This window comes from Ixodes scapularis, unplaced genomic scaffold (genome assembly GCF_016920785.2).
Source record: "Ixodes scapularis isolate PalLabHiFi unplaced genomic scaffold, ASM1692078v2 PGA_scaffold10__122_contigs__length_95168666, whole genome shotgun sequence".
Taxonomy (NCBI): domain Eukaryota; kingdom Metazoa; phylum Arthropoda; class Arachnida; order Ixodida; family Ixodidae; genus Ixodes; species Ixodes scapularis.
Window position 1 is genome coordinate 49693815 of NW_024609836.1, and position 20268 is coordinate 49714082.

The following is a 20268-nucleotide window of genomic DNA, read 5'->3' on the forward strand; positions in this document are numbered from 1 at the left end:
CAGGTGGTCCTAGGTTCTGGCAGCACGAGTTTTTGCTCCACTTGCTCCGCGGGCTGATGCGCGCTAAAGTCACTGGGTCCTGGAGTCACTGGATCCTGGGAAAGTAGCGCCATTGCCTTCCTACGTCTGCTAGCCGAATACAAACAAATACTAACATATACACGACCAAACCCTCGCAAGGCGATTGCCTAATCGGTTTCCGTTGCCATGACAATCAGCATGTCGACCCCTTTAAATCTTCGAAGCTTCCAGAGGGTTGTTCTTAACGTCTCACACCAAGATCAGCATATGTAGCATCGTCCTACTGAAGGCGTTCCTCGCCAATATAAGCGTCTTTGGCACTGTGTATATATGCAATCAACTTATCAAACATGTCAATGTCCACGAATCTCTTACAATTATATTGTTCTTCTTGAATATTTCAAAACAGAAAAAAAAAATATATGTATATCTTTTTTTAATGCTTTTAGGCTTTTTGCTTGTTGTGGTGGTACGAAGATGTACGCTTGTTTCGCCGGTGTGTGGAGAGCAAAATCTCTGTATACAAAAAACGAGTCAATAAAGTTACCCGTCACCAGAAAATTCAGATCGGCTCCCCAAGAATGGAGATCAAGAAGAAATTGTTCATTTCAATTGGGCCAAAATGGCGAGCGTACGAGGAGCTTGACGCTACTTTACCACGATCCGATCTACCATTTGTTTTATTACCCAAGCGTCAAGGAGAATGCAGGGATTGGTGTTCCGCGCGCCACACGTGCTGGCCTCAGCATTAGTGACTTTTCTAAAGCAAATACCTAAAACAAATGGCATCTTGCACACGCGTTCGTCAACGCTTTATTTTGGTTAGTTACGTCGAATCTTTTATACGGGGAAGGCGTGCGCGTGTCGCGCGTGTAACACCAATCCCTGCATTCTCCTTGATGCTTGGGTAATATATCAATAGGTCTATTACCTAGTGTGCGCTAGCCTAAAGTCCCTCGATGTCGGCGCAGCAAATGGTCGGCCCCGCCCTTCGGAGCGAATGGCGGTGGAGCACCCGCTCGTGACACGTGTCCTGTGCGCTTAAAAAAAAAAAAAAAAATAGTCGGCGGTATTTGTAAAAAAAGAAAACAAAACGCCTTTATTATTACGCTAGCCCTCTCGGCTACTGATCCGCCTACTCTGTTTCATGTTTAGTGTACAACGTTGTCAAGGCTGCGGGCCCGAGCAAGCCTTGACAAGCAATGGCTACGACTAATATTTTATAGTCTCCGGATAGCTCGTATCCTACTTGCTAATGACAAATCCACCACGCGGTAGATGAAGTCACGCGCACCGTCCCATGGGTGCTTGGCACAACGGGATTGAGACCTAAAAGGCGGGACTGCACCGCCGAAGTCGGGACCAACGCCTTGTCGGAACTTCTGGTCACTTGTCCCAACGGTCTCGGCTCTTTTATTCACATAGATCTTTCCAAACTGAGCTTGCACTGAGCTTATATTCTGTTTCATACTTAGTGTGCAACGCTGTCAAAGTTACTGGCGCGAGCATGGGGCTTGATCTCGTTGATATATCATTTGCTCGCGTTCTCGCGCAAGCAAAACCGTAGATGAAGCCACGCGCTCGCGCCAGTCACTTTGACGGCGTTGCACGATAATTACAAAACATAGTATAAGGAGTATTAACTGGGCGTCATATTTGTGGGTGCTGTCTAGAGCGCATGGTCAGAACGAGCTCACATTAATAGTAGGGGTGTCGCGAACCGGCCGCGGTTCGAGTTCGACCAGGTTCGACTTTTTCGAACTTTTAGTGGAAAGTTCGACGAACCTTGTATTGAGGTTCGACTCGTGTGCGCATGCGCGACAGGTTGGCCAGTTGGCTTCGGATTGGATGGTAATGGCTAAAAGATGAATTAAGTGCAGCGCTGATTGTCTATTTTAGTCAATACAGTACTAAACATTAAGTTATTAACTTATTCAGTGATTAGAATTAGTTTCTTTTAATTGCAGCTGTTCAAAAAATAAAATAACCCCTTGCATAAAAACAAAAATTCTCCAAACCTAGACATGCTTGTATTAAGGTCTGGCCACACTGTCCATAAAGTCGAACCGGTCGAATCTGTGAACTGTCCATAAAGTTTGGTCGAATCTTGTGAAAAGTTCGAAGGTTCGTCGAACCGGTTCGACTCAGTCGAACCCCGGAAGTTCGACCAAAAAATCTGGTTCGACAAAAGTTCGCGACACCCCTAATTAATAGGCTGCCAAGACCGGCAATCTTGAGGGTGCGGAATGCACGTTACTAAAGAACTGTGGAAGTTCGCCATCAGCATGCGCTCAGGAGTCGCGCACACAGCTATGGCCGCCAGTGGATACTTCCTATAGTTACAAGCAGCCAGTGCTGCAAGCACGAGAGCACGGGGTCTAGACCACTGTGATCTCAACACCTCAGCTTTGAAAAGTTCGTCGGCAAAACGAACGCTCGCGCAAGAAAGGAACGTCTCAAAGCCAGCACCGCGGTCTAGCTCGGGGCTCGGGCTTCTAGGTTTGGCTTTATTCTCACAGGTCTCACTCGCAAGCTTCAAAGTCGAAACGTCAGAACAGCAACCAAATGCCCCAAAGGTAGTACACCATAACAAAGGAACCAGCGCCAACCAACTCCCTCCAACAAGGCCAACACAATTGATATCAAAAGCATAATACTGCTGAGATGACAAAATGTTTGACTAGGTAGCGCAAGCTGCCGCCCGTTACAAAGGGTATTGCCATTACCATCCATCCACGTAACCAGGTGCTGCCGCCTGTCGCTGTCGGGAACCGTGCGCATCTAATTCAAGCCCCGACCAGGGCGCCCCTAGCGGCAAACGGGTCCATCGCATCGGGGAGCTTCTGCCAGTCGCTGCGTCGGTTGTGCGTTGTAGTGGGCTAGCGTTGTAATTTCTGAGATGGCTATTCCGCACCAAGAAAGCCGCAACAATTGCTGCGTGGTCGGCTGCAACAGTACGTCGAAGATCGCACACGGCACGAAGTACTACATCGTCCCTTCGAAGCCGTACGGCCGTACGAGGCGGAGTACTGCGCGACCTGCAGGTGCGACTTGTGCGTCCATACAGGTTAGTGGCGTTTCTTACCTTTCTGTTCGCGCTTTGTTTAAGCTGCTGACGAATAATACAATTAACTTTTTTCTATTCTAGCGACGATGGAACAGCATCGACACCGACGGCAAACTCTAAAGTATGCGGCAAATACTTCACCGGAATCGAGAAGCGGAGTGCGGTCGCCCCCCTAAGCCTACACTTGGATGTTTCCATCAGCCTACAGGAAGATAGTAGTGGGAATCGCGGAACGGCGCGAAAAAAATCGCCCAGTTATTGTCAAGCTGATTCAGAAATAAACGTACATAAGTATCACAGCCCACTCAACGCCAACTACATTTTTTTGCGGGCACGCTTAATTTTGTTAGCGGAGTACGGCGCTCCGTGACATCCACTTGTCCGTCGAAACGGACCTCCTTCACGTCGTACACGCGGCCAGATTCACGAAGGAGTTTTCCCTTCTTCATATTGGTACCACGGAAGAAGCTTTCTAGATTCGTAACCGCCTTAAACCCCGTCGTAATCACCCCGGGAACACTATCCGCTGTGCTAGCTGTGCTGCTCATCGCCATTGCTTCCCCCGATGATTCTGCACCGGCTACCGAAGAAGTTTTCCGGATTCGTAATCGCCCACTGTCCTCTGTGGTGTTCGTTGCTATTACTTCCCGATGATTCTGCGCCGACGGCACCGGCTACCGAAGGAACTTTCCGAACTCGTAACTGCCTTAAATTTCTTCGTAATCACGACGGGGACACTGTCTGCCGTGCTGTTCGTCGCCATTGCTCCCCGATGCTCCTGCGGCGGCTACCGCTAGGTCGCGGCGAACAATTAGGGAGGCTCAAGTGAGGGTGGGTGCAACTGCTAGATCGGCGATCACGGGACATGGACGCCATTTAATTGCTAAATTTTGCTGGGAGTCTATGGGGCAAAGGGTCGTTTTCTTTCCTAACTCGGATCATAAAAGCCCATTAAGGTGCTTGAATAATCTACACAAGGTATAAATGATTACTTTTCCATATCCACCAGTTTTGTTGCGATAGGTTAAGTATTTTTTTAACGCGAAAAATGGTAAATTCCGCCATCTTGAACGTTGCTGCTTGTCTGGCAACTTTGCTTTCTCCGCTCGACGTTTGCAATTCTCGGAGCGAGAAGGAAGCGAGAGAGGCTGCGCCAAGGCGCTCGTTGCTTGCAATGGGAAGCGAGAGGAGGAAAGGCGCATGGAGCAACAGAGTTGCAACAGAGCGGGCGCCTGCTCTCGTGCAGGCAACACTGGCGCATATCCTTTCTTGAATCCTCTCCCTCAGGCGCCGCCATTAAATTGCAAACGCTCACCAGGTTTTGAGTTGCGCCCACCCTCACTACAGCCTCCCTACGAACAATAGGCGACCGCCGCGACACGGCCGGCATGCTCGCTTCCTTCTAATGTTTTCAAAGAGCATTAATATTGCTGAATATATTATGCGTTGGTTATAAAACAGTTTATAAACCTAAATAAAACTAAAAAAAATATAAACTAGGCGCGGTAAAAATACAAAAAGGCGCAGTGCTTCTACCTGGCGTTGTCGGGTAGCAGTGCAGTCGTTCTGATTTTTTTAAAGCAATGCTTTTTCCGGGTAGGTCGCGCATTTGCTATATAAATAGTTTATAAACCTACCAGATATTTGTCATATCACAAATAAAGTCTAGTTATATGCGGCTACATTATACCGGATACGACGTCACGGGTGGCAGCAAGGATTTCGTTCCGGTAGTCGTTGCTACCACCCGGTGGCAGCAACGTCGGCCATATATATATGTATATATATACTTGTAACGGGTAGGCATATAGTTTCGGTTTGCTTCAGCTCGTTTATGCCAATTTCGAAACTATGCACTCCTCCGAAAACGGGACACGATTCTTTATTGGGCCAAAAAGACGGGACGGCAAAAGCGGATCTCAAAAACGGAACTGTCCCGGCCAAAACGGGACGTCTGGTCACCCTATCAATGCGCCAAGACCATTTCTCCAAGGGCGCCGCCATCTTGAATTGTTTTTGCCGTCGCCACGCCAGTTTTCGTCGCCCATACTAGAGCACTATATACACCTTTCCAAAAAACACTCGACCCCAGGGGCAACAAACCGTTTTCGAGCCCAGTCACTGAGTTTGAGGCTAGACTCTCACCGGCGTCCCTCCTAACCCTAACCGAGTGGACTGTGATTTCAATAGGCGCAGCCTGCGTAGGCGCAGTTTCAAACGCTGCTGGCGGCTAAATTCTCGTTTTTTCCCGCTATATTTTGTGTTTCATTGTACATGTATTTTCCCGAGGGCATTGAGAAAGCATTGTGTCACACTAAAAAAAAAACTAAGAAAACTGTAAACTGTTTTTGTTGGGTACGCGAGCGACGGAACGAGTGCGACTGGAATGTATAGTTCTAGTTATTTTTTTTTCTTACGATCAGTTTGACGACGCCGCGGGATTCGCCGCATGTGAAGCGACAAAGCGCTTTGCTGTCAAAAAATAAATTGCAACAGAAGACGGCCGAGAGGCATGCATTTTTCACGCTCACAAATAACGTGTTTACCGATGAACAGGAACATTCGAACAATATATCGTACGTACCACACGATGCAGCGTTATCCGAAAAGAATTTATTTGAGAAAGATCTCAAATAGCACAGTCACAGTCGACGACAGTCACATCTTGACGATCGGGCGGTATCCGAGATGACTTCGTTTGGGGCACGTTTCGGGGAGAGCTTCCTTTTTTCACAACCGTACCAAAGCAAAGAAACAAACGCGACTGACTCGTTTGTCACCCCAACCCGGGCAACTATTTTTGGAGATGACTGAGGATTCTACGCGGATTATCTCTGGGAGGGTGGAGAACAATGTTCGCAAAATCGCGTCGAGGGTCGTTCGACGTCCTTCACCTGCTTCGTTTCCTGTGAATGTCGAGCAGAAAAGCTTGAATGACAGGCACTTACCAGCCTTATTTCTCACAATGGAAGATAACACAAGAAGGGTAGGCAGCACGCATAAAAAAATGAAGTGGAAACTTTCAAGAGAGCGAGAAAACGTCGAATGCAAAACGGCTAAAATGCATGTAGAGAACCGCGCTGAGCGGGTCTTCACAGTCCCAGAGGGTGGCAGAAAACTTCTAGCTGATAGAGGGCGCGAGAGTCGCACCAGCCGCATCAGCATCAGCAACATGGCGGCGGCCTAGGAGCGTTTTTTGGAAAGGTGTATAGCTCCTTCGGAGCAGAGTAGCGTAAAGCCCCTCGATATGTTTGCGCTTGTCGTGCAAGTAGCGTCAAATGCGCGAGTGCACGAGACCCGCGTCTCGAGATGCTCTTGGAAGCGAATGGCGGCGGAGCACTGAAATGAGCGGCCCTAGGAAGCGAATGGCGGCGGAGCACCAGCTTGTGGCACGTGTCTCGCGCGGTTCCACAACAATGGTTGGCGGTACTTGTAAAAAACGCCTTTATCAAGGGGCTTTAGAGTAGCGCAATCTTGAACGCCGCCTCTCGGCGACTAGCGGCGAACGGCCGGAGGTTCCAACTGCGGTCAGAAATGCATGGAGAACGTGAGAAAATCGTTGTTTCTTCAGTATTGTGGGAATGTACGGAATGGAAATCGTTTTTGACATAATAATGGAACATTTTAGAACAATTTGCGCGAAGTTTTGTGCCCCGCAAGGACCTGACTTTTTTTTAAAAATTGCTTGAACGGCATCATGCAGCAGACGACACGGCGACGTCACACCATTCACGTGACCCGCTCCGGCCAACCCGAAAAGCCCATCTCCGCTGCGAGCAAAAATCGTCTGCTTCAAACGCCATTGCCTTGGAAATTGCCTTCTCAAAATTTGCACACGCATCCGATATTATTAAAACTTTGATAAAGTGTTTAGTGCTTTACTAACTTCACGACAGACTAGTTTTGAAAAGTGTGAACTCGCCGTTCATTTTTTAATCAGCCGTGTAGTATCGATCTCCATGTATTCTCCCATAGGGCGGGCCGCCTCCTGGAACCCTGAGTACCACGTGACTCGCGCCGAGCCGCTCTGTCGGCCATGTTGTCGGCAAAACACGGGGTTCAAAGGATTGCGCTACTCTGCTCCGTAGGAGCTATATAGTGCTCTAGCCCATACCGGATACGCCTATTAGGTGGCTGGGGACGAGAGTACACAGAAAAGGGATCACCGTTAGTAGGGTGGCTAGAGAGTACCGTTAGATTCAAAAGGCAGAGCTGAAAATTTTTATTTGTCTATATAAAAATCAAAATTCCCGACAGATGGCAGCACCTCTCCGGAATACGCATACCTCTATATGTTTGTAAATGTGAAGGAATGGATATCATCTGCCGTGTAATGAATCGGACGGTAATCCGCGCCACCTGTCTGGTATGTATACGTAGGCGGAGACTACGGGGGGCACCGGGGCCCGTGCCCTGGTAAAATCCGTAAGGGGGGGGGGGGGGGGGGGGGCTCCCCCCCCCCCCCCCGGGCTCGGGCCATGATCCTTACCGAGACGCTGTTTACGTGCCATGTAACGAGCTTCTAATAGTGTCATCTAAACAATATAACGCCCACGTGGGAAATGGAATCCCAGCGTGCTCTCGTTAGTTCTAATCTCCAGTCCTAATCAGTTCTTTATTATTTATTTTAATCAACTTAGAGTTCGGTGTTAGGCTGTTAGCTACAAACTTTTTTTGTCCTTTGTTCTCAAAAAATTAATAATTGAATTTCACGTGTCAAATTTTCAAGGCCTCATTTTGTTGCTTTTTAATTAAATGACAAAATCTACAGTTTATGCAGTAACGGCCTTATTAAGAGCCAGCATCGGTGCCCCCAACTTTCAAAATAGCCAAAAGTTCGATCCAGGTCATCTCTTCGAGATATAAAAAAAAAATTAAAAAAAAAAAGTACTGTCGTGAGCAAAAGTCTGGATAACATGGGAGCGCCGACCGAATTGCATCGCGGCGCTCCCTGACGGCGCGGCGCCTGGTGCCGAGACCCGCGCAATGCGCACGCGCGTCCTTTCTTATCTGCTGGCCCACTCGTTCGCTCGCTTCAACGCGATGCGCTCCCGAGCGATGAAATGGGCACTAGGTGCCGCCCCGGGAACCAAGACTCTGAGAGCCTCACTCACCGCTCTGGACGAGCTCGCGTGCTCCGCGGCATGCGCCGTTCGCGCATATATCTTTCCCGCGACTCGGCGACGCGTTAAAAACTGTCGCTTCCCTCCATTCGTTATTTTTAAGCTTCCCATCCTAAATTTGCCCCGGCTACAATGCAAACAGCTGCTGCTCGATTTATTATGCACGCGTTGTAAAGGGTCAAGAAGTCAAGAAAACAACGAGAAAAAAAAAACAAAAAAACATGGTACTGGCCACAAATTCTCAGCGTCTATGCAACGATTTCCGGACAATGGCCAAATAATTATAGGAGTTGTTCTCCGACACTTCTAAGGTAAAGAACAGAAAAGCGATTTAGTCTGTGTGCCCTAATTATAATTTTAAACAATAGCAAAGATTCAAATTTCCGGCACCCCTCAACTCTAAATGACGTGCTCAGTGACGTCGACGTGAGGATGCACCGGTTTCCGTGCGCTCTCCCCAAGGTTGTTTACTCTTTCTCTCTCTACTGCTCTTCGTGAGGCGTTAAGCTGCAGCGATCCCCGCGTCACCGTCACGGCGCGTTTACCATGGGCGCCGCGCACGGCTGCAGAGGGGGAAATATTTCCATTTCTGCTTTGCGATTACACAACAGAATTGCAACATTTCGCAGGAAAGTGATGCTTTTTCGAATTCTTCTGACGCTATCAACGATATAAAAATTACAAGCCACCCAAAACTAAACCAGTGCCTCTTTTTTCTTCCGTTTTGTTTCTTGTGTTTTCTTGGCGGGGGGGGGGGGGGGGGGGTTGAATAAATATTTCTTTCTTATTTGGCGTTTTCTTTTTGCTCGTCATTCACCACTTTACCGCGCGTGCATGATCATTCGGAAGGAAGCCCAAGGCTGCCTCGAGTACGCGAATACAAGTTCTGCAATTCATTGCTACTGCATCAACGTAAGCGACAGTTTTTAACGCGTCGCCGAGTCGCGGGAAAGATATATGCGCGAACGGCGCGTGCCGCGGAGCACGCGAGCTCGTCCAGAGCGGTGAGCGAGGCTCTCAGAGTCTTGGTTTCCGGGGCGGCACCTAGCGCCCATTTAATCGCTCGGGAGCGCATATTGTTGAAGCTAGCGAACGAGTGGGCCAGCAGATAAGAAAGGACGCGCGTGCGCATTGCGCGGGTCTCGGCACCAGGCGCCGCGCCGTCAGGGAGCGCGGCGATGCATTTCGGTCTAGGGTGCCTACATGTCTGTCTGTCTCAGGGTGAAGACATCCAATGTTACCCTGAATGTGCCAGCGCGTGACGCTCTCGCGCACTTGGTGCGTGACTTGGGCGGTGAAATGGCGTCTATGCATTAGCCAAAGCTACGCGCTCGTGCTGAGTGACACCGGATTGCGCGCACTTCAAAATGCATAGAAAGAACGATTGGGCGGAAAAATGGCCGAGATGTCACCACTCAAGCAAAAGCGCGCGTGTGTATGAAGGCACTCTATTTCGGTCGGCGCTCTTGTGTTATCCAAATTTTTGCTCACGACAGTACTTTTTTTTTCAGCGCCCAACTTGTAGGCGACGCACGCCGGCGTTCGCCAACGAAGCGTCAACGGTGTGGGACTCCGCCGCTAGGTCTTCTCTCCCCTGAAAACACTATTCAGTTGAAGTGGACGTTATCCTGACATCCACGCATCAGTATCCTCTTTACCCTCTTTACCTTAGGTAATGATGCAGGCGTCTTATTTTCACTCTACTGAACAGGTAACTGACGACGAGCGCAGGCTTCGTCATCTGCTTCCCGAATTTGGGAATGCATACTGCGCGTCGGCCTCGTCTGTCATATGTCCACATGTAAAAGCAATTCAGCTCTTCACCGATACAGAATGATAGCAGTGAGGTCGCTTTCTCATTGAGCTTAGATATATTTGTAGAGAACTAAGATGTGTTGAAGTTCGTAGGCGCATCCACCAAGGACGCGCTGCCGAGAGAGTGACGACTCAACTAGGTGGCGCAAGACACCGCCAGATTTTAAAAAGCGGAGCCGAGAGCTTTTCTATTTGTCTATCCATACAAAACAAAAACTTCAACAATTCCCGGTAGATGGCAGCACCTCCCTGAATGCGCATATATCTATATGGTTTTAAATGTGAATGAATGGATATAGATTGTCATATAATTATTTGGACGGTATTCTGCGTCACCTGTCAGATTTGTATAGAAACTGTACCACGTTTAATGAGGCATCTTGATAAACTTAATGTGAATGTCCAGAAAATTTCCTCCAGACCTGTTCCTCTCGACGTTTTCTTTTCTTTGAATACGTATTTTCTCGATACGCAGGCTGGGCAAACGGATTTTGCACGTGTGGGCCTCATTTTGCAGACAAACCGTCGCAGCGCAATCGTAGAGCATCTGCCGTTGCGCAGCTGAAATATCCATTGAAATCTTATTGTGGGATTGCTTTTGGCTAGTATAGCTATTGCCTTAAGCCTAGTTCACATGCAGCGGTTTTGGCCCTAGAGCGGCGCGATTTCTGCCGTCGCGGCGCTCTGGCCAGCACCAGCAATTCTGCGGCACGAGCGCCGCGACGGCAGAAATCGCGCCGCTTTAGGGCCAAAATCGCTGCATGTGAAACACGCTTTAGGTCGACTAGGAAATTAATATTTGTGCAAAACGTTTATAGCGTTGCTTGAAAAGCACGTTCATATACTTTTTACAGTGCAAATATTAGCTGCTCCGATATACATCTCAAATGATTTAAAAGAAAATCCATAGATTTCAGTGGTATGCAAAACAAGTCTGAAGATTCCCGGTGATTTGTGAAGCTTTATTTTCAAAGGGGTAGGCAAGCATAATGGGCAGCAATGTCTTGTTATTTTCGCTTAGCCGAGAATGATGGCTTAATAGGCAATCATTTCCCGGTCAAGTGCCCTTCCATTTTCGAACAGGCAACGGTCTAGCTCCTTGCCAGTTTCCGAGTAGGCCGCAATCTGACTTGCTGTAAAGTTGCCAGTTGATGGAGACGACAGAGTTACCACAATGTTGATCCGCTAATACACAGAGGCGAGGTCATCGGCATACTTGTTGCAGATTCTGCTGTATATTACTCGAAAGGGAGCAGATTCACACCATTCATTGATGTGCAAACCGTGAAAACAGAGCGAGCATTGGATTCCCAGAGTGGTCGCCATTCGACAAAGCGTTGCCCCCATGGCAATGAGGTTCTGGAATCTGGGTGCATTGTAGTGGGCCAATGTATACAGTGGCCCATCTGGCACAGGGGCTTGCATACGAGCAGGGGCGGATTTAGGGGAGGGGGGGCAGAGGGCAAAGGCTCCCCAAAGTCAACTTCATTCATATAAAACCATTGATATACCCCAGCCAAAACTCGTTTTTGGTGACATAGCAAATATTGGGTCAACAGAATAGATCTGGGCGATGTTTAGGCCGTAACTTCATTGCCACCCCCTCGCCTCCGCCAGCCGAATGCCTACCACCCCTCCCAGGCGTGACCAAGTCCGCCCCTGAATGCGAGCGACAAATAATCGGCCCTGCAGTGCCTGGAAGCAGTGCCATAGCAGATAGGTGACTAACTTTTGCAAAAGCCAATTCTTATGCCTTGCAGATGCACCAAACCACAGTACTAGAAGATTGGTGCTGCAGCACCGGCACTGGGGAGGCACTGCAGCATCGACTGGTCACCTCTTGCATATTCTCTTTGCAGGTATAGGGCACCTATAGAAAAGTTTCCACAAGAAATTTCGCTGCAGATGATGCATGCTTATCAAGACAGAAAGGGCGTACATGCCAAATCAAATATTCCACAATATTTTGAGCGACCTCGACTGTGTCAAGGAGTGGCAAAGGCAGGGGGTGGTTTGGGGGGTCAAACCCTCTCCCCCACCTGAAATAATCTTTCTTTTCTTTCTTTCAGTAAATAACAAATGGTTAACGACTACTGAATTGTTCCAGCCAGCCGGAGGAAGTTGGGGACGGCAGTGTCAGTACCCACGAATTGTACAGTACGTCGACTACTACACACGAAGATGGGACAAAGCCCCCCACCCCTCCCCCCCCTTGTTCATAGAAATAACAAACCCCCCCCCCCCCCCCCTCTAGAAATATAATTCCTGGCTACGCCACTGGTGTCAAGGCCCGATGGCATTCACCACTCATCAATGCAGTGGTCATTTCTTTTATTAAAAAAAAAAAAAAAAAAAGCACGTCTGAGTTTCGTCGAAGTTAATGGGAGTTGTAAGCAATGATAGAGTGCAGGCAAGCTGGTAATAAATCGACATCTTGTGGACCTTGAGATGGGGAACAATAAAAAACCGGATGAAGACAACAGAATCTCAAATGCAGCTGAAAATTTATGATTTGAGCACACCAATAAATAGACTTCCAAACACATGAAGAAAGAGAAAGGGAAAGAAGGAACTCAACCGCATAAACAAGAGAGTAACGAGTTCGACCCAGACAGCATAAGCCACTCCCCGGCTCCACACCTTTGGAAAGGGAACCGCCACCCGAACAACAACCCCAAGGTCCAACACACAAGGACCTCCAAACCGCTAAAGGCTAAGCTCAATTTCCTACTTCCAAGCAACCGCTTCCCAGTCCCGTCCCGTCCCCTCCCGTCACTTCAAGTTTACAGGCCCCCTCCCTCACACAAGGGAAAAACTCTTTCATCCGATCACTGATAACCACAGACTGCTGGCCTGGCTTACACAATTCCCCCACTCACGGATGCACAGTCTCCTGCGCATCCGTGAGTGGGGCTACAAGTGGGGCTGATAATGGCCGTCGTGACAACACGACGGCCATCATCAGCGAGGGAGGCACGACAGAGCCGGTCGCCATTAAAGCAGGGATTGGGCAAGGCTACCCACTCTGTGGGCTCCTTTTCAACCTCGTGCTGGACCCGGTGACCCGGGCGGTGCAGGGAGGCCAACGGCAGCACAAAATCCTGGCCTACACCGACGATCTCACCCCCATGGGAAGCAGCCCTGCAGAGCTTCAAACAAGGATCAACGTCGTCACCGCACTGTCTTCCAGGCTCAGGCTCCAGCTGAACCCATCCAAGTGCCAAACCCTTCACTTGACGGGGCAGCATCCTGTAGGCACGAGGCCTACAACGTTTCACATCGGGGAAGCAGAAATTTCCCACATGACAGACTTCGAGGCGCACTTTCCTGGGCCGCCCCTTGGGCTACAAGGTCCTGCCCGACACCGCCTGCGTGGACGACGCAATCGCCCTGAGGAGATGCCTGCTGTCATCAATGCTGGCTTCCAGGCAGAGGCTGGATGCTCCGAAAACATGCCTCTACCCGGCCTTTGATTTCGCCATGAGAGTGGGGCCGTGGGAATAAATGACGATGCCGAGACGACACCCTGCAGCACCTCATCGAACGAACGCTGTACCTGTCAGGAAACTCCCTAAACAAATAACTCTATGGGAGTGCAGGTGCAGGAGCTGCAGGGATCCCGGAAGCAGCCGACATAAGCGACGCGTGCCGCATTGATGGCACGTTCAAGCTGCTTTCGTTGCCAGACAGCAAGGGGCTTGACCTGGTACTGCAGACGGTGACCAGGCTGACGGAGAAGCGGCTCAGGAGACCAGTCGCAGCAGAAGACGTGGTGGCCTGGCTGTCCGATGACACCGAAGGGGACTTCAGAGCAACGTCAACGCAGCTCCAGTCGGCGTGACCTGGGAGCTGGTGCTCGAAGGAGCCAGGATCGCCTACGGAGGAGCTGCCATCTCCCCCAAGCATCGCCACAAGGTGATCCGGACATTTCGAGGCATCATATTAGCAGCGAACGACACAGCGCTGCACCAACAACCCAGCCAGGGAAAGGCAATGGAGTGTTGCCGCTGGCCGTGCCAGATCTCTCTTCGTGCAATCGGGGCGATACATCAGTTTCACCGACTGGCGGTTCATCCACCGGGTCCACACCACCACTCTCCTGCAACTTGAAGTTGTGCTTGAACACACCACAATGAGGCAGGAAGCCCTTCTGACACTGTGATAGTATACAGAAGTTACACAACCATTACCGAAGCCAAGATGTGAATTACTTTATATACAGCTTTGCAATTGTGCGGCAAGCTACAGGGCACTAGTTTATAGATCTTGCCAGTTGATCACTCTTGTCAAGGAGGGTGGTCTGCAACTCCCTCCAAGCAGCTAGACTGCAACAGGTATTGAAAGGCACACTGCTGCTGCTGTTCACTGTACAGGAGCACCAAGCTTTCAACAATCACTTCACAGGAGCACCAAGCTTTCAACACTGTGAAAAGACACTGAAAGGTATGCTTGCTGCTGCTCTGGTCACAAACACTGACACCTCACAGGAGCACCAAACCAACCAAACTTTCAATGCTGTGACAAAAAGTTCAGATGCACACCACTACTGCTATTTGTCAATGCTGACACTTCACAAGATCGCGCAGCTTTCTACACTGAAGGAAGGCGTTCAAAGGCACACTGCTACTGCCGTTGTCGCCAGTGCTGGCACCTCACAGTCACTTCACAGGAGCACACCGTCTTCAACACTGCAAAAAGGGCCTTGTCGCAGTGTTCACGGCACACCACATCCACACAACTCTGCTGACCACGGAGACAGAGGTACGGCTTGCCACAGGTCACAAAGATAAACCCTCGAACCCTTGATTTTTTAAACACTCCAACACCGTTCACCAGAATCCTGTTTGGGATGAGCAAAGGCACAGAATATGAGACTTCCAACATGTACCAAAACTCCACCGCACTCATCAATCGAAACACGCTAACCCAGTCGCACATGACTGTACGACATTGAGAGGAAAACCTCAGCAGTGCGAGCGAATGTGATATTCATGATTCTTTCTTTGGATTTATAGATTTTCCCCCCGTGAGGGGGGTGGGCCGATCCCGGAGGCAGTGCAATACCGGGCCAACCCGTGGCATAGGTGAGGTAAACCTCAAGCACTACGCCGCATTCCACAAATAAGATTAATATCTTGGGTCCAAATAGGACCCGTATCAGATATTAAGCTGATAAGAACAGAGATTTTATTGCATGTTATTTACATATACAGGGAGTATGGGAAGCTGTACAAGTCGTAATGTTAGTGGGAATTTTATACATTGGCTAGCTAGGGAAATTATACACTGGTTATAAGAGAAGAAAAATGCTAATACAATGCTAAAAATACGAAAATATACATATTCTAAAGGCGCTTCCCAGCAATGTGGCTAGCATATATGTCCCTGGAGCTTGCTATCGTCTCACTCACAATGAGTTTCTTCATTAGTCGTAAATATGACCTGCTGCATAGTCTCCTGAGGGTGGCATCATTGTCTGGGTCCCAGGACCCTAACGCACCCACGATCACGGCAGCAACAGTCACGCGCTGGTAGCGGCGGCACAGGTACTGCTTGATGGCCTCATACTTCTCAATTTTCTGTTGCCGCGCCTCCAGCAGCGCTGCACGTCTGTTGTCAAAGGGGCAGGTGACGTCAATGATGATGGCCTCCTCACCCCTCGCCAGCACCAGGTCTGGACGCAGGCTTGACTCCCCGACCGGCTGGTTTTCGTGCGTCACCGTGAACTTGGGCGTTGCTGCTGCCTTGATGCGGTTCACGATGTTGTTGTGACGCCGCGTCAGGGCCTGGCTCTGGACCATGCAGTGGCAGACGACGTGTGGCAAGGTTTCTTGCTGGTAGCCACACGCCCTGCAACGTTGGTCGACGGCCGAGGCCCATGGACGCGCTCCGTTGAGTGGCAGCAGGTTGAGACGTGCCCGGTGGATGAACCGCCAGTCGGTGAAACGGGTGTATCGCCCTGACCGCATGAAGTGAGAGCTGGCGCGATCAGCGGCGACACACTCCATCGCCTTTCCCTGGCTGGGTTGTTGGTGCAGCGCTCTGTCGTTTGCTGCTGTCGAGATGCCTCGGAGTGTCCGGATCACCTTGTGGCGATGCTTGGGGGAGATGGTAGTTCCCCCACAGGCGATCCTGGCTCCTTCAGGCACCAGCTCCCAGGTCACGCCGGCGCGTCGGGAGGCTTTGCGGGCCTCTGTCCACACCGACTGGAGCTGCGTTGACGTTGCTCTGAAGTCGCCTTCGGTGTCTCCGGATAGGTAGGCCGCCACGTCTTCTGCTGCAACTGGTCTCCTGAGCCGCTTCTCCGTCACCCTGGTCACCGCCTGCAGTGCCAGGTCACGTACCTCGCTGTCTGGCGACGAGAGCAGCTTGAACGCACCATCAATGCGGCACGCGTCGCTTATGTCGGCTGCTTCCGGGATCCCTGCGACTCCTGCACCTGCACTCCCGTAGAGGTACTTGTTTGAGGAGTTTGCTGGCAGGTACAGCGTTCGTTTGATGAGGGGTCGCAGGGTGTCGTCCAGGCGGCGCCATTCTTCCTTTCCCACAGCCCCAACTCGCATGGCGAAGTTCAGGGCCGGGTAGAGGAATGTTTTTATGGCGTCCAGCCTCTGCCAGGGAGCCAGCATTGAGGACAGCAGGCATCTCCCCAGGGCGATCGCGTCGTCCACGCAGGCGGTGTCGGGCAGGACCCTGTAGCCCACGGGGCGGCCCAGGAAAGTGTGCGCCTCGAAGTCGGTCATGTGGGGGATTTCTGCTTCCCCGATGCAGAATGTTGTAGGCCTCGTGCCCACAGGCTGCCGCCCCGTCAGGTGAAGGGTCCGACACTTAGATGGGTTCAGCTGGAGCCCGAGCCCGGAGGACAGCGCGGTGACGACGTTGATCCTTGTTTGCAGCTCGGCAGGGCTGCCTCCCATGGGGGTGAGGTCGTCGGCGTAGGCCAGGATCTTGTGTTGCCGTTGGCCTCCCTGCACCGCCCGGATCACTGGGTCTAGTACGAGGTTGAAAAGGAGCCCGCTGAGTGGGCAGCCCTGCCGGATCCCTGCTTTGATGGCGACCGGCTCTGTTGTGCCTCCCTCGCTGATGATGGCCGTCGTGTTGTCCTCGTACAGGTCCTGGATGATGCTGGCGAAGGCGTCCCCAGTGCCCGCACCTCGAACCGAGTCGACGAGTGCGTTGTGGGCCACTGACCCGAAGGCGTTGGCGTAGTCGAGGAACGCCACGCACAGGTCACCACCACCTGTTCGCGCCGCGTCAAGGCGCTCCTGCAGCACGAAGTTGTGTTCGAACACACCGTCGTGCGGCAGGAACCCCTTTTGGCATTGCGACAGGATCCCGTGATCGCACAACCACCCCTGCAGCCGGGATGCCAGGCATCCAGCATACAGTTTGGCAATCGTGTTACCAAGGGATATGGGGCGCCAGTTTGTGGGGTCCCTCTTCTCGCCTTTCTTGTGGATGAGCACCGTACGGGACGCCTTCCAGCATGCAGGAACTCGCCGGTGTCGTAGGCAACAGTTGAAGACAGCCGCTAGGAAGCTCCCCTCCGGGTCCACGGTCCTCCAGTGGTGGTAGGTGAGCCGGTCGCCACCAGGAGCAGTGTTCTCACACCGCCGCAGCCGCGCCGCCACCTCATCCTCCGTGAATGCCGCCAGGCTCAGCTCACCAGGGGCAGGCATCCGCCGTGTTAGAAGCGTCGTGTCGGCCTGCTTTGGTGCCCAGACGGTGCTGAAATACGCCTCTAGTTCGTCTGGTGGGATGGGGCACAGTGTTGAGGGGCCCTCCGCAATCAGTCGTACCGCACGGCGGCGGTTGCGGCGGTAGAGAGACTGGATTTGCTGGGCGTTCTGCGGGTTGACCTCTCGCCGCGGTCGTCCGTCAGCAGTGGCATCAGGCAATTTCACTGTGGTGGCTATCACGCTGATGGCATCGTCCAGGATGCTCCCGAACTCGGCCCAGTTGTCTGCATTAGGGGCCCTTGTCAATAGTCGCCGGAGTTTTTTGGTGTGCTCGGCGAGCACTGAGCTGTCATCTTCTAGTTTGGCAGGTGCAGTCTCCACGGTGTCCTCCTGCTGGTCGCTGTTCTGCAGGCTCCCTCCTTGGCTGGGACAGTCCTGGGTGAACAGGCGAGATGGAGTGGCCATCGCGTCCATCGGACTTTCCGCCAGGGTAGAGGGGGTCTCGCCTGTCGCCTGGGTGATGGGGGTGCTCGCGAGGGTGGCTCTGGTGTTGTAGTCCTCGGGGGTGGGGGTGCCGAGCAGGCGACTCTCCTCCGAGCCGTCCCCACGCACTGGACTGGTGCATGGCAGAGGTTGTTGCTCGAGCGTCTTAGGCTCGCCGCTTACTGGCGAGGCAGCTGGCGTTGCAGGTGGTTGTTGCGCCTCTTCCATGGGGGTAGTGCTTGCCTGGGAGCTGGCTGAAGGGCTTTCTGCCAGAGCAGAAGGGGTCTCGCCTGTCGCCTGAATGATGGGGCTGCTTGCGAGGGTGCCTTTGGTGCTCTGGTCCTCGGGGGTGGGGGTGGCAAGCCGGCGGCTCTGCTCCGAGTCGGCACCATGTACTGGGCTGGTACATGGCGGAGGTTGTTGGTCGAGCTCCCCAGGCTCGCTGCTTACTGCCGAGGCAGCTGGTGTTGCAGGCGGTTGCTGCGCCTCTTCCGTGGGGGTGGTGCTTGCCTGGGAGCTGGCTGCTCGCAGTTGCTTCGCCTCCTCTTTGCCGTGCCACTGCAAGTGGTTGTGTAGCCCTTTCCTGGAGGGGAAGGACTGTGGACACTTGTTGCACTGGTACCGCTGCTGAGTGGCTTGAGCAGCTGCTCTGCCATTCGCCAGGCATGGGTGTGATGTCGGCCTTGTCCCCAGCGTAGCCCCACATAAGGTGCAGAGGTTGACCGTGCGGCGAATCCGCATGCCGTGGTCTCCCTCAAGGTGCCGCTGTAGGGATTGTCGTTTTGCAGTCCAGGCAGCCGCAGTGTAAGCAGCTGAGCAGCCTTCCTCTGGGCACTTGAAGACGTGTGGAGCCGGGAAGGAGACGAAAAGCATCTCTCCATCCCGGCGCGGCTGCTGACCTTCACTGAGCACCGATTGGGGTGGGCCTGGAGGGTTCGGTGCCGTTGGCGTCCGAGGCGATGGTACCGGGATGCCACTGCTGCGTCTCCTCGTTCCCGACATCTGGTTGGGCGGCATCGTTGGACTGCAGGCTGCAGGGTCTGCCATGGTGGGGCAGGTCCCCCATCCAGCTCCTGGTTGACCGGGTAAGTCTCAGGGGCAGGTTCCCAGAGGCAGGTTCCCAGTGGCAGGGTCCCAGTGGCAGGGTCCCAGTGGCAGGGTCCCAGTGGCAGGGTCCCAGTGGCAGGGTCCCAGTGGCAGGGTCCCAGTGGCAGGGTCCCAGATACTACACTTTGATCTTAGCCAAAAGGCCGAGAAGCGATAACCCCAATTGTCTTTTAATTTCAAGTCCTTCAAGACTTGAACCCCAAGAGCACATACCACCCCGCCGAGAAGTAAACAAACGCGCACGGCTTCCCAACGCCAAAGTGGGAACCGGTACGTTTTTCCGAGGTTACGCCGAATCAAATACAACTCTCCGACGGTATATAACCTCGAAATGTCCCAATTAAAACAAAATTAATTAAAATAAGCCCTCTAGACACGACGTCGAAGAGGACGACGTCGTACGAGACCTCCGTCGCCATCTCTCGACTCGCCAACAAACTCAAAAGGTCTACCGCAAATTACAGGAAATCCACATAAAACTGCGAGAAAAACAATTCGGAATAACATGCGAAGCACGATAAAAATCAAACGCAACATGTATTCGCACAGGTTCAAAATCCGGATATGTCAAAGTGCTTCCGGCGAAACGTCGTCTGCTATCACAAATGGCAGACGATCCCGTTCGTCCACAAACCGAGCGCAGGACTGCCAAATACTAATACTCTAGAAAAGATCCAGTAAGATACACCAAGAGGAAAACACGCAAATATTTAGTGACGCGAGAATCCCGGAGTTGATGGAAAGCATTTGACCGAAAAAGGCCTTCGCCCAACGTTCAGGTAACGGTTGATATAATTTTATAGTGAGAACTTTTGGAGATAAGCACCGTTGGAACTTTTTCGTGCAATACACATGTGGCGAGATATGTTCACCCGATTTAAGAACGTCGAAGCGTCGGTACCACAGCTGAGAAACCAGTGAAACCTGCGAAGCTTTATCGAGAAAAACTCGTGAATGCTCCTGAAGACGACGC

At 51.7% G+C, this 20268-nt stretch overlaps 1 protein-coding gene and 1 non-coding gene across 2 annotated transcripts; both read right to left on the reverse strand.

The window, feature by feature from the left end:
• Nucleotides 1-15056: 15056 nt before the first annotated feature.
• LOC115329531 lies at nt 15057-15244 on the reverse strand. The gene has a single exon (XR_003920122.2). It is a non-coding gene; the product is annotated as a U2 spliceosomal RNA (small nuclear RNA).
• A 127-nt stretch (nt 15245-15371) lies between these two features.
• LOC121834778 lies at nt 15372-19235 on the reverse strand. The gene has a single exon (XM_042288551.1). It carries the CDS (start codon nt 19233-19235, stop codon nt 15372-15374), a length of 3864 nt encoding a protein of 1287 aa, XP_042144485.1.
• Between the last annotated feature and the right edge of the window lie 1033 nt (nt 19236-20268).